We start from the raw sequence: 13,719 nt of genomic DNA on the forward strand, positions 1-13,719 counted from the left end.
CTTCCCTCTGAATTACTTTTTTTGGCCTCCTCAAGGCCCTACCTGTAGAGCCTAGGAAAGAAATCCTTTTAAATATTGATATTTATTTTGTTTTGTTTTTATTTTTTTAAGAATCTATTTCCTAATCAGAGTTTACTGTTCTTGGTTGGAAGACAACCATATGGCTCACTTATTTAAGTTTAGGTGGTCTCTTAATGCCATTGAAAAGCGTTACTCTAACTTCTCCCCATCCTCGCATATTGTCCTCTTCCCTGAAATCTTAGCAGATGACCTCCTTTCCAGCTTAATGTGAAGTGGGAACATCTGAAACATTTTACATGCCTCCATTTTTATCTGCCAGCTTAGCTATTTCTATTCATGTTCTTCCTCTTTCCTTCTTATGTTCTTACAATCAAAGCTGACTGCAGCTTACATCCCTGCTCCTTTCTCTTCTCCCCTTTCAGCCATTTACTTCTTCTGCACAGGCTCCTCACCACTAACCCCCCCCTCCCACCCCCCACACACCTGTAATCCTAGCTACTTAGAGGCTACCCCTAGCAGAGTAGGAAAGTTCATTAGGCTCTTTCCTGGAATAAACAACCAGAAATAGAGTAGTGGCTCAAGTGCTATCCTTAAGCAAACGAAGTCAGGGATAGTGCCCAGACCCTGAGTTCAAGTTCTAGGACCAGCACACACAAAAAGCCACAAGTGGAAGGAGTGGCTCAAGTGGTAGAGCACCATCCTTGAGCAAGAAAGCTGAGGAGAGGGAAAGGAAGGGAAGGGAGAAAAGGGGGATGGGAAGGTTCCCGCATAATCCTCATTTTTCTCTAGTTACTGCTCCATTTTGATTCCTTTTCCTCACCCTGTCTTCACAAGTAGCTGTGAGGCTATTTATCCCCTGAAGTTCCCTAAGATAGCCTTTGACATTTCATCTGTGATCCTGTTAAACACCAGCTTCAGTTGATGCTGTCTTCTTGAATTAATTACTTTCGTCTTCTTGGATCACCTCTCCTTCCCATATTGGCTGTGTTTTTTAAGAGTCCTTCTTGTATCTTTGTTAGCGACCCAAGTTACTAAAGTTCTTCAGGGCCAGTCCTTGGATCTTTTTTTTGTTAACTTACTTTAAAAGCGCTCTGGCAGTGAACTTTCTCTATCTCATAACCCAGAATATCTAGCATTAACCTCCCCTGAAGATCATACTTACATAGCCCAACACTTTGTGTCACCACTCACATCTAATTAGGCATCTAAAATTTTGTGTATCTCAAACCAATTTCAAGGTCTCCAAAAACTTCACGTACTCTTTCTACAGATGTTACTATCTTAGTAAAATAGTTACAGCCCATCAATTTTCTGGCCTCTGCCTTTATTGTCATTAAATCTTACCTCTTACTCATGACTATCAGCACATTAGCTCAGCCTTCCAGATTCCAGCCACAATTCACCATTTATGTAGTGAGCATTCCAACCTTAGCCACCTGCATCTCATTTAGGTTAGTCTTATAGTTCCTGATTGGTCCCGCTCTCGGCTTTTCTAAGGAAGTATTCAGAGCACTGAGTTCAAGCCCCAGCACTGGCACAAAAAGAAATAAATCAATCCTATATGACTTACCTGTTACTGTGCTGCTCAGCTTCTCTATAGAGTTACACGAGCCTACATGCTAACCTTAAAACAACATCAGAAGCATGCATGCCTCGTGGTTCTTCTCCCCCACTTATCTACGGGCTTTCTTCTTGTCTTGTGAGCAGCAGCCCTGACCTGTCCCTAGCCCTGCATTCTTTATCCCCTACCCAGCATTCTAGTCCTCATAGCACCTGCTGTCATTTGATACCTCGTATTTACATATTTATTCTTGCCAGCAAATGTTGTCTTCTGAAGTTAGGGACTGATGCTGCATTATCCATTGGGAGCACCTAGAATTGTACTTGGCTTTTCCTAGGCATTTAGTAAATATTTGAGTAGTGTGAAGCACTGGATATATACAATATTTAATGGGAAGGACACAGTCTGACAAATGCAGTCAGGCTGATCCTCTGGAGGGAGCTAAGTGTGGGTCAGAACGTATATGTGGGTCTTTTAAGGTGGAAGGGCAAGGTTTCCTTAACATGCTATCTTCCTCTCCTAGGTCTACACTGCAGTGCATTCGCACAATGACCTGCGAGTATGCTCTTTGCTCGTTTTTTGTTCCTGGTGATAGGCAGGTGGTCATAGGAACAAAGGTAAGATGATGCTTTTACTTGGATTTGGGTAAAAGAAGGGGTAGGTTCTATTCAATAACTTTTTTGAAAGCTTTATTTTCGTTCCTTGTTTTTTTTTTAAAACAAAAAATAAAAACGTCAGTACCATATATCACATTATGAAGAAAAACATTACAGTTATCATCCTGGGTTAACTCCCTTTAACATTTTGATGATCTTTTCTTGCATTTTCTTAGGAACACATAAAATTGTTTTGGGGTTTTTTTTTTTTTTTTGCCAGTCATGGGGACTGAACTCAGGGCCTGAGCACTGTCCTGGGCTTTCTCAAAGCTAGAACTCTTATCGCTTGAGCCACAGTACCACTTCCAGATTTTTTTCCATATATGTGGTACTGAGGAATCCAACCCAGGTCTTCATGCCTGCTAGGCAAGCACTCTTATTATTAGGCCAAATTTCAAGCCCATAAAATTGTTTTAATTGAAGTTAAATCATATTCAGTGATGAGTATCTGTTAGTATCTGCTATCTAGTAGAAACATTCAGATAAACTCGAGCTAGCAAGTCCTCATTCCTAGATGCTAATCAAGCAGAGGGCTGCTACATGGGCCTTAGCAGACATGGTTTTGAGTTCGGGCACTATATAATTTGAAGCAAGTTTCATAAGTCCTCTTATTACTGTTGCTTCATCTGAGGGACAGGATATGACACTGATCCACATTTGAATGCTGGCTGTGACACTAGCTATGCAACCTCTGAGTGTGTTACTTGAACCCTGTTCACCTTGGTGATTTCGCAGGTAGGAGAAGTTAATACACTTCAGAGCTTTAGCACAGACTGGGACACAGCAAAGAAATGATAGCTAATAGAGCTGCTGGAAAGCAGATGTCATAGTTGTAGTAGTTAATAAAAAATTGGAATAGGGTCTCTAGTATCTATGTTTTGTTTGTTTGTTTTTTGGTGGTTGTTTTGGTGTTTTTGTCTTTCGAGTTTTTTTTGTTATAAGATAAAGTCATTCTGTTGAAGTCTAAGCTCAGATTTACCATTGATCACCTTATGGCTATTTGGCTATGAAATGTTTTCTTAAGTCAGTAGGCATGGATCATGGAGATTGCATTTGTGCTCATTAGGGCTATGGTCATTTCATGTCTTCTTAGACGGGGAAGCTGCAGCTTTATGACTTGGCTTCAGGAGACCTGCTGGAGACAATAGACGCCCACGACGGGGCTTTGTGGTCCATGTCCCTCTCTCCAGACCAGGTAACTCAATCCATTTGTATAGATCTGGACTTCAGCGCTCTTAGCTGCATTTGAGTCTAATCTTTAGATGTCATTTAGTATGCCATCCCATATAAACAGCTATCAAAAAATTAATTCCAGTTCAGCTAATCTCAACACCAAGGTAGCATCAGCTACATAGCCCCACAGTTATATGTTCTTCAGTGACTTGTGATACTTCTCAAAAGAGCAGTGTTTTCCTGAGCAGAGTAGATTCTTAAATCTCCTTTAGCATATCATCTGTCTAGAAAAATTATCTCAAACATTTTAAGCAGAGACATTGCTGGAATGCATTTATGCTCTTATTCAAGTTTAGTTAAATCATCTCTTCAAAGTTATGTTTGTAAACTAGTTTTACTGCTTGTATCAAGTTCATTTGACTTCTGCCCTGTTAGGAAGCAAAAACCCAGCAATGTTCAGAAAGGACTTTTTTTTTTTTTGCCAGTCCTAGGGCTTGAACACTGGGTTTGTGCAATGTCCTTGAGACTTCTCAAGGCTAGTGCTCTGCCACTTTGGCTGTCGTCTCACTTCTGGCTTTTTCCATGTGAGTGGTATTGAGGAATCAAACCCCAGGGCTTCAGGCATGCTAGGCAAGCACTCTACAACTAGGCCAAACTCCTGGCCCCAGGATTTTTTCTTTTTCTTTTTTCTTTTTTTTTTTTTTTGTTGGTTGTGGGACTTGAACTCTGGGTCTGGGCATTGTCCCTGAGCTCTTCAGCTCAAGGCTGTCACCTTTCCCCTCAAGCCACAGCACCACTTCCAGTTTTCTGGTGATTAAGTGGAGACAAGAGTCTCATCGACTTTAGTGCCTACGCTAGCTTTGAACTGCGATCCTCAGATCTTAGCCTCCTGGTAGCTAGAATTACAGGCGTGAGCTACTGCGCCTGGCTAGGATTTTCTTTCTTTCTTGATGCTGACAGAAGTATCCCTGATCTTTTCCTGGACAACATCTCTATTAGTCTGTGCTTGGGATTCCAAAATGACATTTGTAGCAGCTGAAGAACAGGATTTGATGAGCTACATCAAGTTTCGATTTTTTTTTTATAAGTGTTCTTAGCTTAGTTTCTGTGCTAAAGTATTTTTTCACTAAAATGTCATTTGTCTTTTAGCGTGGCTTTGTGACAGGTGGTGCAGATAAGTCCGTCAAGTTTTGGGACTTTGAGTTGGTGAAAGATGAGAACAGTAGCCAAAAGAGGTGAGTGACATTTTTTAGAGTGAAAAATAGGAGGCATTGAAGAACTTTTTGGTGTGAGTTATCTTTATCATGCACTGATAAGAGTTCTCATATATATATTTTTTAATGCTTTTTGTGGGACTAGACTTTCTGTGAAACAGACTCGAACCCTACAGCTAGATGAAGATGTACTGTGTGTCAGTTACTCTCCTAATCAGAAGCTGTTGGCTGTGTCTTTGTTGGACTGTACTGTGAAGATATTCTATGTTGACACATTAAAGGTAACAGTGGTTGTTCCTGTTTTCTTTCTTCCTGAATGATATCATTACAATTTGTGTTAAGATTATAAACAAGTGGCCTTGGCCACACCCAGTTTAAACTATAGTATATTTTCTAAAAATTTGTGTATGAAGGAAAACATGATTGTATTAAGGCAAGTAATAGAATTCATTCTGTGGATCATCAGTTTAAGATTTTGTAGGCAGAAAACCTATCCTAGCCAGTAGTTCTAAGAGCACTGCTCAGTACCCTAGAGAGTCTTGTCATATCTGTTTATGTGTTACACAAAGTTGTCTGTCAGGATTATTAAAGCTGATGAAAATGAGAAAACTCCAAAATGTGTTACTGTGCCTTGTGCCCAGAGTACCAATAAGACTGGATTTGGCCTGGAAGTATTTCTGTGAAACACTTGTCCCAGGGTCTTTTCAGCTAAGGGAGCTGGAGAGAATTTCTGTGCTGTATTTTGACTGAGGCCTGGGCTTCCTGGAGCCTCCTTGCTTCACTCTGCCAGGACTTGTGGCAAGTATCTGTGGGGTCTTCAGTTCCATAGGAGTGCTCTTAGTAAGCTCTGTCTGGTTTGTCTTGACATTACAATGTAAGCCAGACATGTTTAAAGATTCCATTTTAGACTTACAACTTTTAACTTCTAACCCACATGTAATAAAATTATTCCATGCATTATGTTCTTTTTTAACGTTTAGTTTTTCCTCTCGCTGTATGGACACAAATTGCCTGTTATCTGTATGGACATCTCTTATGTGAGTAAAGCTTCAATCGTGTGTCAATAAAAAGTCCTTTCTTTTTTGGGGGGGGAGGCTTGAACTCAGGGCCTGAGCACTGTCCCTGGGCTTTTTCCTCAAGGCTAGCAGTCTGCCACTTGAGCTACAGCACCATTTCTAGCTTTTCTCTGTGTGTGGTACGGAGGAATCAAACCTGGATCTTTGTGCATGCTAGGCAAGCACTCTAAACTCCTTGCCCTAGAAAGTCCTTTCTAAAGTAGGCACTCAGTTCTTGGCTTGATGTTGATATTTCAGTTTTAGAGTATTTTTGTTGTGTGGTTGTCTTATCATTCCCTAAAACAATCAGAAAGTATTATCTATTACAATTATATCTTAAATGTGGCTATTCAGTGCTCTCACAGTCAACTACTTTCCCAAGTAGTTGTCTTTCTGTACTGGATAGAATGCCCTAAAATGAATGAAAAGAGCGTGTCACTGCTCTTAGGTTAATATTGGTGAGTCTCTACTCTGTGAGGGAAGGATGCCGACATTGTCTGACCAGGCAGAGGATACAGGCATTTCCCAACCTCGTATTTTCATGATATTCTTGTATTTAATGAAGTGAGTAGACCGCTCTAGGAAGACATAGTAACCATGCTCTGGCTGTTTGAAAATGTGGAGCGCAGTTTCTACTTTTACTTATCGTGTGTGTGTGTGTGTGTGTGTGTGTGTGTGTGTGTGTGTGTGTACGCGTGTGTGTGTGTGTGTAGTGTGTACGTACTTCCGCGTGTATGTGCCGGTACTGGTGCTTGAGCCTTTGGTGTTTCTGCTTAAGGTTGAATGAACCATGTGAACCCAGCCACCACTTAGGACTTACAAGCTTTTTTTTAAAGTTCTGTAGGTAAAATACAGAAGCAGGTACTCTAAGTAGGGAGATGAAATTGTTTTGGCTTTCTTTGAATGCCTTTGGGGACAAACGGGTTAAATGTTCTGGCAAATGACCTAATGGAGGATCCAGGCATTAAGCATTCTTTTGCTTCTCTTTTTCACAGGATGGGGCACTAATAGCCACGGGTTCTGCTGATAGGAATGTGAAAATCTGGGGTTTGGACTTTGGGGACTGCCACAGGTCCCTCTTTGCCCATGATGACAGGTAGGCATGCTCATCTGTCTGCAAGGCCTTCCGTTGCGTGATGTCTCCTTAGAGTATATCGACAGACAGTGATACATGTTAAGCTTAAAGTTCTAAAAAGAGACACTCTGGAACTAGCAAGACAAAACTATCAACATATGTCTATCTTCTTATCTGGCATTCAGTAACACATAGCTTACTCCTCTTTTTAGTGTGATGTACCTACGGTTTGTACCTAAGTCTCACCTGTTTTTCACCGCTGGGAAAGACCATAAAATCAAGCAGTGGGATGCAGACAAATTTGAACACATACAAACGCTAGAGGTAACTAACGTCTTGCCTTTTTGATTGCTTGGGTCTTCAGAACTACTTTTAAGAATATTTTCATTGCAAGGCACCCAGGGCGTATGCTGTAACCTTAGCTCTTTAGGAGGCTGAGAGCTCTGGATTGAGGTTGGAAGCTAGCCATGCAAGAGTCTGTAAGATTATTTCCACTTAACCACCAAAAATCAGGAAGTGGAACTATGACTCCCGTGGTAGAGCACCAGCCTTGAGTCAGAAAAGCTAAGGGATAGTACTTCGGCCCTGATTTCAAGCACCAGAATAAAAAAACATGTCCCCATTTATTGTCCACTCATTTAAGCAGGAAGTGGGCTGTGAAGAAGTTCCTCTTCCTCAGGTTGTGTTTGTGTTTCCTTTGTCCAGGGGCATCACCAGGAAGTCTGGTGCCTGGCTGTAAGTCCTAACGGAGACTATGTTGTCTCCTCATCGCATGACAAATCTCTGAGACTCTGGGAGAGAACAAGGGAGCCTCTGATTCTAGAGGAAGAAAGAGAAATGGTAATGACTTTGGCTTAAATGTGCTGTTGGGGAGGGGGCTTGTAGTGTCACTGAAAGTCTGTCTCGTTCCATTTCAGAAGCCAAACAGGAAAAGATGCTTTGGGGATTGTATTCTTAAAGAACTGGCTTCTAACAGGGTGCAGGTGTCCCACACTTGTAGTCCTAACTTTTTAGTAGACTGAGATCTGAGGATCACAGTTCAGAATTAGCCAAGCAGACAAATCCACGAGACTCTTTTCTCCAGCCAAGCAGCAAGAAACTGGAAGTGGAGCTGTAGCTCAAGTGTTAGAAAACCACCCTTAAGCAAAAAAGTTAAAGGGCAATATTCAGGTCATGCGTTCAAGACCCAGTACTGGCACAATAAAGGGGTGGGGGGAGATTCTAAATGGGGGGCAAGAGAGATTTTTTTACTGTACTCTTATAGAAATACTTCGTTTTCTTTCAAATTAACTCTGTCCCTCATGGCAGCAAAGGGAAGCGGAATATGAAGAGAGTGTGGCCAAAGAAGACCAACCAGCAGTAAGTGATTATTTGATGATGAGAATTTTCTTGGCATTAGACCTGGGTAGGTGCCATGCTGCACGCCTTGCCAGTGATGAGGAAGAATCTTTGTGGTATTTTCTCCCATATTGTATACATAGTGTATGTAGTAGGCCAAGTGTAGAGCAAATGGACTGGGAGCATGGCTCAAGTGGGAATCTATCCAGCAAGCAGTTTAAACCCAGCACTACCCCTCAGAAAAGATGTGAAAAGTTGGGTAATTTAAACGTTTTGCAAGGTGTTTTTTTATGATCACTCCATTCCTAATGGCTGAGAGCTATTACCGTTTTCATAAAACAATGCCTGTTCTGGATTTATGATTTATTGCTTGTCCCTTTAACTCTTGTCCATGGTATTGTTTGCAAATATTTTCTTTCTTGTAGGTTCCAGGTGAGACTGAAGGTAGCAGTTACTTTACCGGAAAGAAAACTATTGAGACAGTGAAAGCAGTAAGTTGTTATAAAAATGTAATGTCTCATTCTTGAATAGGATTCCAACTTTTTAGTCTTTTAGACTTTTAAGTCTTACTGTGTTTCAAGTGCAGAGCTCCTTTGAGTCAAAAAGTTGGTGCGCTGTAAGGTGCAGATCACAGCCTCTGTTCAGAGAGGCCCTGTGTCTCATCAGTGTGGGTTTAGCTAGGCAGCACCTCGTAGGGGTCCTTGGGAACTGCTTACTATCCACTGACTCTCTCCTGACCATAAAGGTCCAGGATGCCTTGTTTCATCCCTAGGAGTTAAAAGGAAAAAAGGAAAAACACATCTTTAAATGCTCCTTGGCACTCTTCTGGCACATGTTTATTAAACTCATTCGGGCTCTTCATTTTCACCAGAACTGGAGCTTGCTGTGTCCGAGGATGGTAGTGTGTGTGGTATGATTGATTTCTTTCCTCATCATTTCCACAGGCTGAAAGGATAATGGAAGCCATTGAGCTGTACCGAGAAGAAACTGCAAAAATGAAAGAACACAGAGCCATTTGTAAAGCTGCAGGGAAAGAGGTGGGCTGTCCATTCATCTATATTCAGGGATCTCAATAAATACAGTTCCTGAGACAGTGGTCTTTTAAGACTGTATGGCAGCCCAGTGAAAAAATGAAATAAATGCAGTCCAATTCAATTCTAGTTCTCACCTTAGAAGATACGGAGTAACTGTGGGAAGAAAGAAGCTTAGTGTTAATTAAAAAGGAAACTTAGGGAGTTATAAATTGGGGTGACACATGAGTTGAGTAGAACCTTGTGTTTCTTACATTGCATGGGGAGCCAGAATACTCATTTCAGATCTTTAGATAAAAGGTATTGCCCAAACTCTTTCAAAATGACTGTAGAATCCAGGACTCCTGATAATTCTTTTGCCATTAGTTTCTTAGGATCTTTCTCTTTCTAAAATTATAAAATGCTTTGTTACTCTGATGACCGCCAGGAAAATCTTACGCTTTTATTGACTTTTAAAAATAATCTCTTCACAGGTTCCTCTTCCTGTCAACCCCATCCTGAGGGCTTATGACAACATTTCCGTGAGTTGAATATGTTTTTCATTGGTGACTCAAGATTAGCTTTGGAGATGAGACAAGGCATTACTGGGGGACAGGCATGCTGGGACATCTTTTGCCTTTAAAACTTTCCTTGAATGCAGGCAATGATTTGTGGTATTTTTGGTGCCAGAACTGAGACTTGAACTTAGGGTTTGGACATTGTCCCTGAACTTGTTTTGCTGAAGTCTAGCACTCTGTTTGGGCCACAGCTCCAGCTTTTTTGCTGGTTAATTGGATAAATCTGGGCTGGCTTGGAATTGTGATCCTCAGATCTCAGCCTCCTGAGGAGCTGGGATTACAGATATGAGCTACCAGTGTCCGGCTTGTTTTTTTGTGTGTATGTGTTGGTTATGGGGCGTGGATTCTGGGGCTCCAGGTTACCGCCATACCCCAGTGCCTCAGTGTTGTCCCTGAGCTCTTCAGCTCAAGGCTACTGCCCTACCCCTTGAGCCACAGTGACACTTCATGTTTTCTGGTGGTAAATTGGAGACAAGAGTCTCACCATCTTTAGTGCCCAGGCTGGCTTTGCAATGAGATCCTCAGATCTCAGCCTCCTGAGTAGCTAGGATTACAGATGTGAGCCACCGCACCCAGCCCATATTTTTTGTTTTTTATTTTATTTTTTTGCCAGACCTGGAGCTTGAACTCAGGGTCTAAGCACTGTCCGTGGGCTTTCTCAAAACTAGAACTCTGCTACTTGAATCACAGCATCACTTCTGGCTTTTTTCCATGTATGTGGTACCAAGGAATCAAACCTGGGTTTTTGTGCATGCTAAGCAAGCACTGTACCTCTAAGCCATATTCCCAGCCCCTATTTTTGTTTTTTAAAGGACTATTTCAGTGGAACTTCCAAAGTTATCCTTTTTGATTAGACAGTATGCAAATTCTTGTGTTTTTGTTTGTTCTGCTGTTTACTTACATTCAGTATCTAAAGACCTTTCATTTTAAGAAAGTCTTGAGGAAAAGTGAATACAATCAGTCAAAGAAGAAGTTGGGAACAGGGCGTAACAGGAGAATCTGCTTAGCTAGCAAGCACCAAGTCATATTGTATGTGTATGTCCCTCCCAGTATTCTTGTCAGAATACCTTCATTTTATAAAGAGGAGAACTTTTTGACTTACAAGGTAACATGGCCAGGAAGAAGCACAGCTCTCTTATGAATGTAAATCCTGTCAACTGAGCCATGCAGGCTTTGCCATTTTAGAACATCACTTTCTCAAGGGAGAGAAAGGATCCTTGTGTTGGTAAGAGATAGAAATTAAACATATTTAGTAGAAACCAATCAAGAATGTCTGATGGTGTTATCTTTCCCTTGTAGCCTTCAGCTTATGTATTAGAGATTTTTAAAGGAATCAAATCAAGGTAAGTTTGTTATTTTTCCATGTACTAACATTTACTGAGTGCTTATCTGAAATTTTTCTTTGATTATTAATGAAATCAGAAGTGTACATTTCTCAACTGATTTCCTGTTTTGATTTTGGTGGTACTGGGGTTTGAATTCAGGACCTCATATTTGCTGAGCAAGTGCTCTATTGCTGAACCCCTAGCCCTGAAATAATGATTCGATTTACCTTTTGATTTTATCTACATGAAAGCTTCTAATGAAGCTTATTTTCCTGAAGACTTATAATATATACTTACTGTGCTGGGATGTCACTAGAGCAATGTAAAGGAAAATGACCAGTGGTATACTATTACTACACTTTTAAGATTTCATTTTCTTTAATGAATTGACTTCTGACTCCAATTGGAATCCTCTTGAGATTTCTAATTAGCATTAGGTAGGGTTGGTGGTGTTACAGGAGGAGCTGATCTCTGAGATGAGAGTGCAGTAGCATGCACACAGTGTAGGTAGAATTGGTGTCAGTCACCTTTGCAGGCTTGAAAGCCTTGAACCAACATAAATGATAAAGGAAGTATAATTGGATAGTCAACATAAGGCTCTGGAAAGGTTAATTTCTCTGAGGAAGAAGTAGATTTTCCCATCATGCCCTGGAACAAAATGTATTCTAAGCATCAAAATAGTAAATAGTGTTTAAAAAGTTTTTGATGCCGGGTGCGATGGGGCATGATGTTTCATGCCTGTAATCCTAGCTATTCAGGAGACTGAGATCTGAGGATTGAGGTTCAATGCCAGCCTAGGCACTAAAGTCCGTGAGACTTATCTCTGATTAACCACCAGAAAACTGAAAGTGGTGCCTTGGCTCAAGGGGTAGGGTATTATAGCTTTGAGCTAAAGGGCTCAGGGACAGTGCCCAGGCCTAGAGTTCAAGTCCCACAACCCACCAAAAAAAAAAAAAAAAAGTTTTTGAAAGAATCATCTGCTTAATAGCCAGATATATTTAAATTCTAAAATGAGGAAAGGTTATCCAAATATAAAAGTAGTTGGAAAAAAAGGGAAACATTTGCTTAATTGTCCATGTTAAAGAATGTGACATGGCTGCACTTTTGCTTCCTTCTCCAGTGAACTAGAAGAGTCTCTGCTTGTGCTGCCTTTCTCCTATGTCCCTGACATCCTGGCGCTCCTCAATGAGTTCATCCAGCTGGGCTCCGACATTGAACTTCTCTGTCGATGTCTCTTCTTTCTCCTCAGGTAGATCTCTTGGCAAAGAAAACACCATGCTTGTCTGCTCTGCTTAAGTGACCCACTGTTAAAGCCTTGATTCAGTTTCAGAGACAGCTAGAAAATGTTGATGTTGCCTGAAATGAAGTGTTTCCTTTTTGAACTGTACTTGCTTTTAGCAAGAAGAGTGATGGGCTCCTGTCACACACAGCAGTGCCACCCTGCTCAGAGCGCTCTGTCTTCGATGGGCTTCTGGCACCCTCTCAGACAGCGGTGGCACTGATATTGCTCTGCAGGCCAGAAGCCACGGCTTGACCAACCAGTGTGCTTTGTTTGCTCTTCCTTCTCAACTGTTTTGTTCAGAACCTCCTGAAGAATAGTTTATTTTTCTGGGTCTCTCCTGGCACACATGGAAATGTAGGCACATCTATGGAAGGAAACTAAGAATATAGAGAATATATTTATTCAACTCCATTAAATACAAAGGACTTGGCGTATGTGTTGCCGTAATGATCTCTTGTGCTGTGGCTGGGGGGTTGGGGGCGAGTGCCTCCTGAGCCTGAGGCAGTATAGACGGGCATTGCCCGTGAGGAAGCACGCCAGGCATCAAGGGTCTCTTGAGATTCGAGTTTGTCTCTCCTGTTTTGTTAGAATCTCAGGAGAAAAGTGTTAGCATTTCTTTTTTATGTTGGTCTCTGAGTTTTCTGTACATTGTCACATTCTGGTCATGCAGTGGATTGCTAGAAAAGGAAATAGCTTTGGAGATATTTAAAAAATTGTCAGATTAGGTAGATTTTTTTTTTTTTTGGCAGTGATGGGACTTGAACTCTGGGCCTGGGCGCTATCCCTGAGCTCTTTTGCTCAAGGCTACTGCCCTACCTGCTGAGCCACAGCACCAATTCCAGTTTTCTGGTGGTTAATTGGAGCTAAGAGTCTCAAAGACTTTAGGGCCCAGACTGGCTTTGAACCTCAATCCTCAGATCTCAGCCTCCTGAGTAGCTGAGATTACAGGTGTGAGCCACTGGTACCTGGCTGTTATTTATTTATTTATTCCCCTAGAAGCATCCCTGTGCTCCTGTGGTATGGTGAAAGGAGTCTGGTTTGTTGCTGGTGCTTTGATTGTCTACCTGTCACTTCTGGGAGGGATAGGACCTAAACTCTCTCTGCAACATGACCCTCTTGTCTTCCTATTAGGATCCACTTTGGACAGATTACTAGCAACCAAATGCTTGTGCCTGTGATAGAGAAACTGAAGGAAACAACTATTTCAAAGGTCAGACAAGTTCAGGTGAGTATCTTTGTATATAGTAACAAGGCAGAGTCCTCATGTGTGTGTAACTTAAAGGTAGTATAATATGCTATGCCTATCTATTCTATGCCCGTCACATATGGCTATATTTGAGAAAAAAATTTTATGGGAGCTTATAGGAATAGATTTAAAAAAAAAAAACAAAACAATAAACAAGGAAGGTAAGCTCTGCACCAATAGTAGCT

At 41.3% G+C, this 13,719-nt stretch overlaps 2 protein-coding genes across 6 annotated transcripts in view; one reads left to right on the forward strand and one right to left on the reverse strand.

Moving 5' to 3' along the window:
* Wdr3 (WD repeat domain 3) overlaps positions 1 to 13,719 on the forward strand; it is a 28,485-nt gene that overhangs the window by 13,511 nt on the left and 1,255 nt on the right. Inside the window, exons 12-26 of the mRNA XM_090334107.1 lie at positions 2,106 to 2,199; positions 3,332 to 3,433; positions 4,561 to 4,646; positions 4,771 to 4,906; positions 5,606 to 5,662; positions 6,676 to 6,776; positions 6,968 to 7,079; positions 7,461 to 7,595; positions 8,064 to 8,114; positions 8,519 to 8,584; positions 9,038 to 9,130; positions 9,598 to 9,645; positions 10,981 to 11,024; positions 12,127 to 12,255; positions 13,420 to 13,513. Of these exons, the coding sequence (XP_090190233.1) occupies positions 2,106 to 2,199; positions 3,332 to 3,433; positions 4,561 to 4,646; positions 4,771 to 4,906; positions 5,606 to 5,662; positions 6,676 to 6,776; positions 6,968 to 7,079; positions 7,461 to 7,595; positions 8,064 to 8,114; positions 8,519 to 8,584; positions 9,038 to 9,130; positions 9,598 to 9,645; positions 10,981 to 11,024; positions 12,127 to 12,255; positions 13,420 to 13,513 (1,348 nt within the window). The remainder of the gene's footprint in view (positions 1 to 2,105; positions 2,200 to 3,331; positions 3,434 to 4,560; positions 4,647 to 4,770; positions 4,907 to 5,605; positions 5,663 to 6,675; positions 6,777 to 6,967; positions 7,080 to 7,460; positions 7,596 to 8,063; positions 8,115 to 8,518; positions 8,585 to 9,037; positions 9,131 to 9,597; positions 9,646 to 10,980; positions 11,025 to 12,126; positions 12,256 to 13,419; positions 13,514 to 13,719) is intronic.
* Positions 8,896 to 13,719, reverse strand: part of Spag17 (sperm associated antigen 17) — a 128,955-nt gene continuing 124,131 nt past the window's right edge. For all 5 annotated transcript variants that reach the window (XM_090334105.1, XM_090334104.1, XM_090334103.1 and 2 more), the window contains one exon: positions 8,896 to 9,080. The gene's annotated coding sequence lies outside the window, so the exon portion shown is untranslated. The remainder of the gene's footprint in view (positions 9,081 to 13,719) is intronic.

Source organism: Megascapheus bottae, chromosome 6, assembly GCF_031878675.1.
Source record: "Megascapheus bottae isolate mThoBot1 chromosome 6, mThoBot2.hap1, whole genome shotgun sequence".
Lineage (NCBI taxonomy): Eukaryota > Metazoa > Chordata > Mammalia > Rodentia > Geomyidae > Megascapheus > Megascapheus bottae.